This window comes from Vipera berus (assembly GCF_964194415.1).
Source record: "Vipera berus genome assembly, chromosome: 2".
Lineage (NCBI taxonomy): Eukaryota > Metazoa > Chordata > Lepidosauria > Squamata > Viperidae > Vipera > Vipera berus.
The window spans coordinates 17,751,099-17,762,616 of NC_138203.1; the positions used below are offsets into that span (position 1 = coordinate 17,751,099).

Sequence of the window (11,518 nt, forward strand, 5' to 3'; positions counted from 1 at the left end):
ACTTGAAAGTCACCCAGTTGGACCAAGTTGCAGCATTTGAAGTGGCATTTTTTGAACTGAAAAGTGGACCCTGCACCTGCAGGAAAACTCTAGGATGAAGGTTGTGCTTAACAGCCTTCAAGACACCACTAGAATTATATAGCCTGAAAGGCTCTGGAATTAATCACAGAAAATTGTAAGGTAATAGTATAATTACATAACGGGCTAGAAAGTGGCCAGTTCGCATATTGCACTAAGTCCCCGACTGCTCTTTAAACCCAATATTTTAGTGAATAAACAACAATGTTTGAAACTCGCTAGCGCAGCTATTGTGAAGTCCCTCTTTTCCCCAAATGCAGCTACAAAGGTATGGCAATTTGCTCGCTTGTTAACTAAGAGCGTAAAAACTCACGGAGGCGGCTCTGTTTTTTACAGTATGCAAAAATCGAGCGACTCACGACAGATCTTAGCATGGACGAGTGTATCCATGCAGACGGCGTGAACGACCATCTTCCCTAATCAAGATGCCACCCTGATAGCCGAAGGTACGATGGCTAATCTTCAGAACCTTCGCGAGGTTGCCTTATGACAGGGGTCGGCAACCTCGGCTCTTTTATGACTCGTGGACTTCAACTCCCAGAATTCCTGAGCCAGCATAGCTGGCTCAGGAATTCTGGGAGTTGAAGTCCACGAGTCATAAAAGAGCCGAGGTTGCCGAAAGGCCGTTTTAAAGGAAGGGGCGAAGCGCAAACAAGCTGAGAAAGGTAAAAGAAACGGTCCCCACCCCCGATCAACCCTCCCGCCTACAGCGAGTCTCTCGCGCGACTGAACAGGCATCCTTCTCCCCACCACGTGGTGGTCAGGAGTAGGTGGTCCTTGTTGCAAACCTCACTTCCGTTTCTTTCGTTGCGCTGGGACTATTGAGAGGTCGGGAGCCGTTAGAAACACCGGAGTGGAAGGATTCGAGTGGAATGTGAGTGCGCACTTCCCTTTAAAACTCCCTACTCCCCCTCCCCTCCACCCCCGGCTTTCTGTCAGGGAGGCGGGAGTGGACCGTGGGCTGCTTCGCGCTGCGGAACGTTGAGGCCGCCATGTTGCCTTCAAGGAATTCCCCAGAATAGGTCGGGGTGGGGGGTTGGGGGGGAAACTGAATTGTCCCGTACAAAGAAGGCGTGGAGGGGAACGAGCGGATCCCCACGAGTCGGGGAAGGGGCCCGGCCGGACCTGCCTTAGCCCGTTTCCGCCCCGAATTCTGCCATGTTGGTCAAGGGGGGGGGCAGCGAAGGCAGCGAAGGGAGGGAGAAAATGGCGGCTGGGATCCGCCCCCTCCCGGCCGGTCTGAGGGGGCTCCCCATCGCCCCTTCAGGCGGGGTGCTGGCGGGCTTTTCCGCCCGCCGCCTTGGCTCCAGTGCTTCCTCCGCTCTCCCTCGCCTGCTCGCTCGTGCTTGCATCCTCCTCCTCCTCCTCCTACCTGCCGGCCTCCAGGTGGGCAAGGGCTGTGTCCAGTTGTCACAGAAGCCCAGTGTGTTGCGGGGGAACACGCGCTGCCTTTGGCTGCTTCCCGCGCTCACTTTCTGCCCTCATTCGCTCCTCGACCCTTTTCTCAAAAGTGTGATCCGAGGAAGCTTTTGGGCGTCCCTCAGCCCGCTCAGGGGTCTGCGAAATCAAAATGATTTGTCACCCTACCCTGGGAATATAATGCAGTATCAAAAACCCATCAAACAATTGTGAGAAGTGATAGCAAATGTGTCAGTTTTGATTTTTGATAATGGTAAATAATCAGTCTAACTGGTACAAACAAAACTGTACCGGGTCCTCCATAATTTTTTAAAATGGGGTCCTGAGAGGAAAAAAAAGTTAAAAGAATGAGCTGCTAGAGTACACTGAACTATTGTGCTTTGTGGCCTCGGTCTAATCTTGTTATTTACTTCTTCGTGGGCTGTTCTCATTTGGCTCAGGCCTTGTGTGACAGTTGGCAGATTAATGTGGCGTACATTTTTATGAACTCAGTTGACTGTATATTAGCAGTACGTATCTGCTAATGTTTGGGGGAAAGGAGGAAGAGTAAATAAAGAGGAAAGGAAATTCATGAGATGAGAATGTTCCAATCTTGATTTTATGGTTTTGCTATAATGTCCCAGAGTACTTGGCACTTTGGTTTGCATTCCTGTTTTAATGACAGGCTATATTTTGCAGAGATGTACAATAAAATCATTTTTACTTTATAATTAAAAGAAAGCATGAGAACAAGAACTCTTTTGCAATTATTCGATTTTTGTCCATTTGTTACTATTTTTCTTTTACTCTGCATTATTACACACGTCTTTAACTTTCTTCATTAATCTGTTCCTGTATCCTAAATTTATAAAGATATTTTTCTCGTATCCTGTCTATAGCTTTGTCATACTGAAATTTTGATGTCTTCTCAGTCTTTTTCTACTGTTGCATTTTTCTTTTATTATAAAAAACAAATGAGATTATCAGGCAGTGTTAAGGTACAAAATTCAAAATCCATATTAAGGCAAAATCTTTATAAGACTACTGAAGTTAAATATTGTGCTCTTTAGAATTTCTAAGAATTCTTCAGGCGAGAACACTAAAAAAGGGGAAGTAAAGTTGTTATACATGATAGGGTGCAGTATAAACAGAATTATATTAAAATATAAAATACAATCAGTCCTGTATAAAGAATGGAATTTTTTCTTAAATGAAATAGTATTTTTCTATAGGGCTCTGTTAGTGGAGATTATATCCCAAGCAAAGTGGAGAGTATAAAACTTGTGTATGGTTCCTTCCTAGCACTCAGATGTGCTTTTTTAGCCTTGTGCTTGAAACCCACATCCGCCTTGTGCTTGAAGCCCACATCCTGTACTCTGTCAGTTTCGATAGCCTGAGTATATATGTTCATAACATTTTGACCTCTTTTTCTTTTCTCCACTTTTTTGCATTCTTTACTATAATGGTGGGATATCTGTGTGTCTCAAGATGCTGTGGGGTGTCTTCATCCTCTGACAATCAGCCATGTAATGATGCAGTGATGCAAAAGGTTTTGAAGACATACAGACACACTGTCTTTATAATACAGAATGAAAAACATGGAGGAAAGAAGGAATTGTAGGTATTACTTAAGAAATGGAAAACCTGTGCTTCCCAGCTAAATCCTTTTTTTGAACTGCACCCTTGTTCATACAACCTCAATGCTAAAATAAGCTGGATATCCTAATGCTTAAATATTATTTTGGTATTTACTAGAAATTACAGGTAGCCTTCAACTTACAGCTATAATGGAGCCTTCTCATTACTTTCATAATTTTTGATGATTGTAAAAGGAAGTCACAATGTGACCTGACGTGTTTTTATGATTTTTTTTGCAGTAGTTGTTAAGCAAATGCCACAGTTGTTAAGTGAACCCATTGTTTGCTATGAGCTGTTTTTGGGAAAAACCCAGCATTAATGCCAATTTTCAGCAAAAACAACATAAATCGTGATCACATGACCACAGGATGCTGCAAATGGCTGTAAATGCAGGCTTGTTGCCAAGTGCCAGAAATATGATCATGTAATTGCATCACCATTGGAACTTCAGAACTGGTTTGTGAATACCTTTTGGGTGGTCCGTCAACTTCGCTAAGCAACTAGTTGTAAGTCGAGGATTACCTGTATAACTCACCTTTCATTTTAGTACTTAAAATACTTCCTATTTTTTTCCTAGAAAAACAGCCCTATGAGGCAGGTGGGATAAAGAAAGTAAGCCAGTGACTTCTGTGGTTGGACTGGTGTCTGGGGAATCCCAGCTCCCAGTTTAATATGTTAATTACTACATCATACTACCTTCATTGATTTAATGGAACTTCAAAGTATGAATACTTGAAATCGCAGTGGTGGAAGGAATGACTTGATAATGCTTGCATAAGTCTCAGTTTGTTGGAAGTGTGCTATTTTTTTATTGCATTTTTTCCTTCTTAGAATGCCTAAATCAAAGGAACTTGTGTCTTCAAGCTCATCAGGCAGTGATTCAGATGCTGATACAGCGGTGATTATTTTATCTAAAACAGTTTGAATTATCTTTCTAACTATAAATATAACCTGAAGAACCAAGACTTTGGATTAGTGTTTAAAAGCTACAAATGAAGTGAACCATATAAATATACCTTTACCAGGGAAATACTTTAATTAAACTATACTTTTTATTAAAATAGAAATTAAAATTATTTGCTGTTATGTAGTAAATAATTGTGAATACATGTGTTATTTTTAATGATTTAAGTTAAAAATGTCATTCTTGGAATCACAGCAAATATCTTGATTAGAGATGCTTTGTTTTTTACTTTACCTTAGTCAAAATTCTTCAGTCTATTGATCCAGTTTAAAATAAAATTCTAAAATACTCTTGCTGAATAGATAGGGAGAACTGTAGCCTAATTCAAATAGTTGTTGCAGTTCAGTGGTGTTTTTTAAGCAAGCTTCGAACAAGAGAGGGATGGATTTCTGCCTTTGCTAAGTATTACGCCTTTTTATAAGTATTCTGATTGCTAATCTAAATACATTGTATAATCAGATACTAATATTCTGTGTTCTTTTAAATTTCAGCATGCAAATCATCTGCTGTCAGTAAGTAATTAGATTTAGATTCTGATTAATAGTCTACTGTAGAAATTGACCTTTCCATTCATAACTGTTCTGCAAATAAAAACTTTCCACTTCCAGATTTATGCTCAGACATGTCTTATCTAGATATAATAAATGTGATTATAATTGGAACATAGTGCCTTTTGCTTTTCAAATTCTTCTTTAAATATTTTCCCACAGATAAACTATAGTCTTTACTCTGGAAGATCACTTCTGGGAGATATTAGCCTGATACTTGCAACTCAAGATTATAATTTGGGACTCCTTTTGTGAAAAGAAACGAGACCAACTGGAGGATTTGGCTCATGTTTCTTCTCTTGTAGCTGAAGAGCAATAAACCAAAATTCAGTTCAGTTGTAACATATCTATACCTTAACTACAAATTGTGAAATATGATTTAAAATTAATTCCAACCAGTTTATCTTGCTGTTCTATTTAACAGATTAGATTTATTTTAAGCCTCAATTCTAGGTCATGCTATAAAAATGGAAATAATGTGTAGCTTTGCTGTAACATTCAGTATAAGCAGAGAGGCTTAATATTCAGGTTTGGAATCCTCTCTCTGTTCTCATATAATTGTGGGGAAAAGATATAGCTGTGTGAGCTGAAACTAATACTTGTCCAGTAAGTTCTTCTTTTTTATTATTAAATGCCAAGGAAAAAAGGAAAAAACAGGCAGCCCCAGAAAAACCTGTAAAGAAACAGAAGACTGGTGAAAGTTCCAGAGGTGCAGCCTCATCTGTGCAAAGTAGCAACAGAGATGAGAATATGTTTCAGGTAACTGCTGACATGTTGATTGGAATCTGGGTTACCACATTCTCATTTATTTATTTTATTATTTATTAATGGGATTTATATCCCGCCCTATCTCCCGAAGGACTCAGGGCGGCTAACAACAATAACATATAATAAGTACAGAAATTAAGATAAAATTAAAATTAAAGTCATCTGTGCAATAAATTAAAATTAAAAATTAAAAATAAATTAAAAATTGTAAACATAATTAAAATGCCTGTCAGTCCAGGTCAGCCAGGTGGAAAAGGAGTGTTTTGAGGCCGCGGCGAAAGGACTGGATCTCATGATGTGTACTTTGTAATTCCTCTGCTTGGAGGAACACATCTATTCCTTGCTTTCTGGATTTGGTAATGTGGGACTGCTAAGATCCTCATAAGTTCAATTAATGTTCCATTTACGTATATATCCAGTAAATAACTTTACAAAGTGCAGAAACTGGTTAGAAATAGTAAGCCAAAAGAAATAAGTGTGAGATAGGAAAATACAGTTAAATTTAGTTTATGGCAACATGATTCACTATATCTCTCCATGTTTCTTTATCCTTGTTTTTGCCACATCTTTATATCCTGCATTTTGGTTCAGTTTAGCGTATTTTGGACAGTGTCACAAGTACAACTAAAACCCAATTTCATTCCCAGCATGCTCAATGCAAGAGTTGATTTCTATCCAGAAATTAATTTGCAAGCCAACACGTTCCCAATATTCTACCAACTAGGGTGTATGGAGTACACCACCTTTTGGCAGAGCTTAGGGGTGATCAACAGTTGTGTTGGCCTAGTTGTAGGGAGGAGTGGAGCTTTCTGTAAGTACAAGTGCTTTACAGCATTACATGATAACAGTTACAACTAGAAAATGGGACAGATTTCTCTGGTGGTTTATTTCTAAAAGAAGCTGGTTAAATTATCTCCAATTAAAAACTGGGCTCTGCTATGTGATTGCTCAAAGGGAAAACATACTCAACAATGATCTAGCATGTAGGATTAACATTTCAATGGGTTATGCAATGGGTTATTTAGTTTTGGCTAAGTAGTTGCTTGTGGAACAAGAATTAAAGATCGGGTAGTATTCCTGAATATGTATTTGAGATCAAATTTAGAAAATCTAAAAAATAAGGTTTATGATTAGCATATTATCTATCCTTTGATTATTGGTTCAGTTGCAGCTTTTGAACTCATGGAGAGAGTTATGCCCATGTTAATGCTCATCTTTTATTATATAATGCCCTTATTGATTATTGTAAGGTTTTTTTGAATATATAATGCCCCTTTTGTACTTTTCACTAATGTTATAGAAACCTGAAGTATTAGAATATTTATGTAAAAGTAGTCGTAGGTTTTCAGCATACTTGTGGTATATTGGTATAGATTATTTTTGAATGAAATGAATATTCATTCTCGGAGTTGTCATTTTAAATCCAAGGTAGACTTTGTTTCAGGTTTATAAGTCCTTTTTTATTTTTAAATGCCAAGAAAAAAAGGAAAAATCAGACAGTGATTTGGGGCGCCTCCCCAAACGTCGCCGGGTCTCCGTTCCTCCGCACCCTGCCTGCCTGCTTCTTTCCACAGCGGAAAGAAGCAGGCAGGCAGGGCGCGGAGGAACGGAGACCCGGCGACGTTTGGGGAGGTTTGGGGAGGCGCCCAAACCTCCCCAAACGTCAGCAGGTCTCCGTTCCTCCGCGCCCTGCCTGCCTGCTTCTTTCCGCTGTGGAAAGAAGCAGGCAGGCAGGGTGCGGAGGAACGGAGACCCGGCGACGTTTGGGGAGGCGCCCAAACCTCCCCAAACGTCGCCGGGTCTCCGTTCCTCCGCGCCCTGCCTGCCTGCTTCTTTCCGCTGCGGAAAGAAGCAGGCAGGCAGGGCGCAGAGGTCCGGAGACCTGCCGACGTTTGGGGAGGTTTGGGGAGGTGCGCGCGCACCTCCCCAAACCTCCCCAAACTTCGGCAGGTCTCCGGACGGCGGCGGAGGTGCGCGCGATCCTGGAAGCACCGAAGCAAGTCCTCGGTAAGCTCCGGGCGGTCACTTGCTTCGCGTCTCCTGAGGGAAGGGGGGGCGACTGGAGCGGGCGTGTTTCCTCGCCTGCTGGGCGCCGCGATTTGCCCGGGGAACGCGCGGGCCCCGAATGGCAGCGTGGAGCGAGGAAGCTGACAGCCAGGGCTTCCCCGAGAGCCGCGGCCACACAGGGTATTCCTGTGTATTCAGGCTTGCAAAATGGCGGATCGAGCCTCTGCTGGCGGCAGAGGCTTGCAGAACGGCGGATCGGCTTATACTCGAGTCAACAACTTTTTCCAGTTTTTGGGGGTGAAATTGGGGGTCTCGGCTTATACTCGAGTCGGCTTATACTCAAGTATATACGGTAAGTGTGAAAAACAGTCATGTCATTTTTTTCATTGCCATTGTAGTTTTGAGTGGTCACTAAATGGAATGGTTGTAAGTCAGTGTCTACACGCATAATGTGTTCAGTTGAGGTTAAGTTCAATTTAGATTCTAGCTGTAAAAAAGAAAAGGGCTGAAACAATATAAAACCTGGTCAGGTTATTAAAATAATTCTCTATAAGGGTTTTCCTCATCGTCTTTTTTATAGTAGTACACTAGTTAATAAAAACAATATTTGTAGTAGTATGTTAATGTTATAGTTTCCTCCATGATTGGTTTCAGGAGATTTGTTCTGCAGCTGTTGCTTTCTGGTCATTCATTTCTAAAGTTTCATATCGTGGTGGTGCCTTAAAATAAGTAAGCCATTACTTAGTGGTTAAAAGATGTGAAACAATGCCAATAGTTGTGTACCTTATTAACATTTCTAGAAATTATTTACATGCCCTCTTGTTTTTACTTTTCTTCTTGCTGACATTGTGATAGATTGACCAATTAATTTATTCTTTAAATTCTCTCTGCTCCAGTTCCAAATCCCCTTGTTACTATATTAGTTTTGGAACACTAGCATTTGCTAAATACGTAGTGATGTATTCTGTCTCCCCATCTAAGTAAAACAAACATTTTTGAATACACAATGCATATGCTTTGCTACATTTCTTAGTGATAAGCCACCCAAAGAAACTTGTTCTGAAAAATGCAATAATGAAATTTGATTTTGAAACACAATTTTCTTAACGTTTTTGTTCAAAATGCTAATTATCTTTCTGCAGTGCCTGTATATGCTCCTCTGAGGTGCTTCATTGAGAAGAAATACTTCTTCCAACCTCCAGAATGGGCTAGGCAGTATTTTTGAAGCCAGATCCATATTGGATACGATCATTTCTTCTTTCAAGAGTCAGGGAGTTGTGACTGTTATCCAGTGACATCCCAGAAGTGGGTGGAGTTGAAATTTTCAGCCAGTTTGGCGGGCATAACAGTTTACAGGATGAATTTTTGTTCTTAGGTAAAAAATGAGAAAGATACCGCCGAAAAAATGGGAGCCACAGGAATGACTTGTCGGGTCACATTTGCTTTAGAATATAAATTACAACTTGCTGAATGTTCAAAATATTAGCAGTGGTTAAAGAAAGTACTTCTGGGTGCTTATTGAAGTAATGATTGAACTTTCTAATTTCCTGACAGATTGGTAAAATGAGATATGTCAATGTTCGGGATTTTAAAGGTAAAGTCCTAATTGATATTAGAGAATATTGGATGGATCAAGAAGGTGAAATGAAACCTGGCAGAAAAGGTAATTATCTACTTGCATATTTATTTATTTATTTATTGATGGGATTTATATCCCGCCCTATCTCCTGAAGGACTCAGGGCGGCTAACAACAAAACATATAATAATATGCTATTTCAACATTTAGATGTTACTTTATTTATTTGCAATATTAAGCCTATGTGCCCCAGATCTAAATACAAGGCATTCTGGTTAATTTATAAGAGAAATTATAGAAAAAGTTGTACAGAGTTCCAATAGGTATGTCTTGACAGTGCAATACTGAGTGCAGTGCAGGACAGTTGTATAATAGGAAGAGGTTTGGTTGGGATAACATTTTTCTTAAGTGCTGGGTTTGTTTTTTTTAAACTTGCAAGTGAGTGTTTACACATAAAGTTAGCTTTCAGGGATGTGTTTTGTTGACTGAAAGTAACACTGCTGATTTTTATACCTCATAGTGTTGTTTTTATTAGGTTAGCCATATGAAAGGCATCTATTAAAAAGTCATATTTTGGCAGATGAATGTGCCTTGTGTGAAGGATTCATATCAATTATCTTATTTAATGAAGTAGCCAAATGAATACATTTAGGTGCTTCTGTTCCCTTATTGGTGTGTCTGTCCTGAAGATTATTTCAGAAATGTTGGACATAGATTTATTGGAAGGTTGTCATTTCTCTGATATTGGCAATTTTAGGGCCTTTTCCTGGCTTAATACACTTGTTCCAGAAATCAAACAGAAGATGAATATATTTTTCAACTATGTCCGTCTGTCTGCCTTTAACATTACACGAGACTTGAGTTGTCAGTGTGAGTTGAATTTCATTTTAATTCATTTGGCAACCATCAAAGTAATTATAAAATTTAACTCCATATTTGCAAAAAAGCCTATAAACTCGCATCACAGTTCTCAAGCTATAGGCCTGGACAAGGCACTTTTATGCTACTAGATATGCTATCCAAATGCAAAATGTATGAAATTAGATGCCAGTTGTTATAAAGTGCTATTAATAGATTTACTTATTATCTGGCTTGTCATAATTCCCATTTTTGTTCTGCATTCTGTGTGCAGCTTTAATTGGAAGCATCAGAAGTTTTGTTATAAAAAAGGTCAGAGTTTTGTGGGTAGTTACAGCAGTATGAATTGATGCCTGCCTGATTTGACAGGAGGTATAAGTTGGCTTATTAACCTAGCTCTGGATGATAACTGGCATAATTTCTGCATGTAGTAAGACTTCTGGTCTCCTTATGTTGTTAAATCTATTACAGTTTAATTATATTATTGCTCTTACCTTCTGTGAAAGCCGTGTCCAGACATTTTAAGCAGGGCTGGAAAATAATGTGAATGATTTCTCAAAGCCTTGAAACAGTGTGTTCTGCAGAGTGTAATGTTATAAGACCTGCTTGCTTTTGTAAATTAACTTGACTGTTTTCCAGATAACTTGCTTTTGACAACTCACGTGAACACTCGGTTTGCTGAAAATCAAAAATATGAATTAATACTTTTGAGTTTATCCATTGTTTAAAGAAAGCCATGCCACAGCATCCTGGGTTTCGCTTTCAGAAAATGCAGTGTTAAGGATGAAGGAGTATTTCTCAAGTTGTTTGTTACTGTTTCAGTGCCTTCTGTCCAGTTAATGTAAACATTATCCATTTTCTTCTGGTAATTAATTCACTGTCTTCTATTGCCAGCTACTGAGGGTTTCAATTTATGCAAGGCACCTAAATATCTGATTCAGCTAACACCAACTTGTCTTTCATATTATGCATGTTTAAATTTGAAATATTCTTAACATAGAGCTATGGGTTGCAGGATCTGATAGAACCAGTGGTAAATTCTGCAGTTGCAGAGTTAACTTAAGGTTTCTTGCATGACTATAAAATGATGCTATTTTCCAAAGATTTATTTGGTTTATTTCAGGTATCTCTCTAAATCCAGAACAGTGGAGCCAGCTGAAGGAACAGATTTCTGATATTGATGAAGCAGTAAGAAAACTGTAAAGAAGAGCCATACAGAAACTCTACTGTTCTAGGTTTAAGTAGTCTTTTTACATTAGCATTCGTTTTTCTAAACTATTTGTTTTCCAAGCTATTGTATATTTGGATTGCAAACAATTTGTAAGATGGAATGCTTTTTTTATTGTGCATTAAAAGTGTATTCTGAGTGAAGTTACAAATGTGTATACTTTTATTAAATTGATGTTATGTTCTCATATCATGATGTAAAATAAAACACATTTAATTAATACACTTGAGTAAGAGTATAGTTGTTGGCGCCCTTCTTGACAAAAAAAAACCCGACATGAGAGAAGATCATGCTTGCTTTTGTGTCAGGCACGAAAGATGTGAAGTTCCAATTAAACTGATTTATTGCTCATGCCTATGCACGGGAATCTACTTAAATGGTTAGCACTATTTTGTTCTAGTGTAACAAAAAGTAACAAATTGTATTTGTTACTTTGTTATGATTTAACTACTGC

General features: G+C 39.1%; 1 protein-coding gene across 2 annotated transcripts; it reads left to right on the forward strand.

The window, feature by feature from the left end:
* The first annotated feature begins 836 nt into the window (after nucleotides 1-836).
* Nucleotides 837-11,286, forward strand: SUB1 (SUB1 regulator of transcription). 2 transcript variants are annotated; one of them, XM_081321291.1, is made up of 6 exons: nucleotides 837-952; nucleotides 3,946-4,012; nucleotides 4,570-4,590; nucleotides 5,266-5,385; nucleotides 8,956-9,064; nucleotides 10,960-11,286. In XM_081321291.1, exons 2-6 carry the CDS (start codon nucleotides 3,947-3,949, stop codon nucleotides 11,037-11,039), a joined length of 396 nt encoding a protein of 131 aa, XP_081177417.1. In that variant the 5' UTR covers nucleotides 837-952; nucleotide 3,946; the 3' UTR covers nucleotides 11,040-11,286. The 2 variants fall into 2 exon arrangements, with proteins under 2 accessions (XP_081177417.1, XP_081177418.1); XM_081321292.1 differs by lacking the exon at nucleotides 4,570-4,590 and having other exon boundaries at nucleotides 884-952; nucleotides 3,946-4,033.
* Nucleotides 11,287-11,518: the final 232 nt, after the last annotated feature.

Bases quoted from the DNA above. Each gene is read 5' to 3' on its own strand.
- SUB1 (XM_081321291.1), top strand. From the start codon at position 3,947: ATGCCTAAATCAAAGGAACTTGTGTCTTCAAGCTCATCAGGCAGTGAT. The intron at 4,013-4,569 runs GTGATTATTTTA...TTTAAATTTCAG, and splicing joins ATTCAGATGCTGATACAGCG to CATGCAAATCATCTGCTGTC. The intron at 9,065-10,959 runs GTAATTATCTAC...GGTTTATTTCAG, and splicing joins AATGAAACCTGGCAGAAAAG to GTATCTCTCTAAATCCAGAA.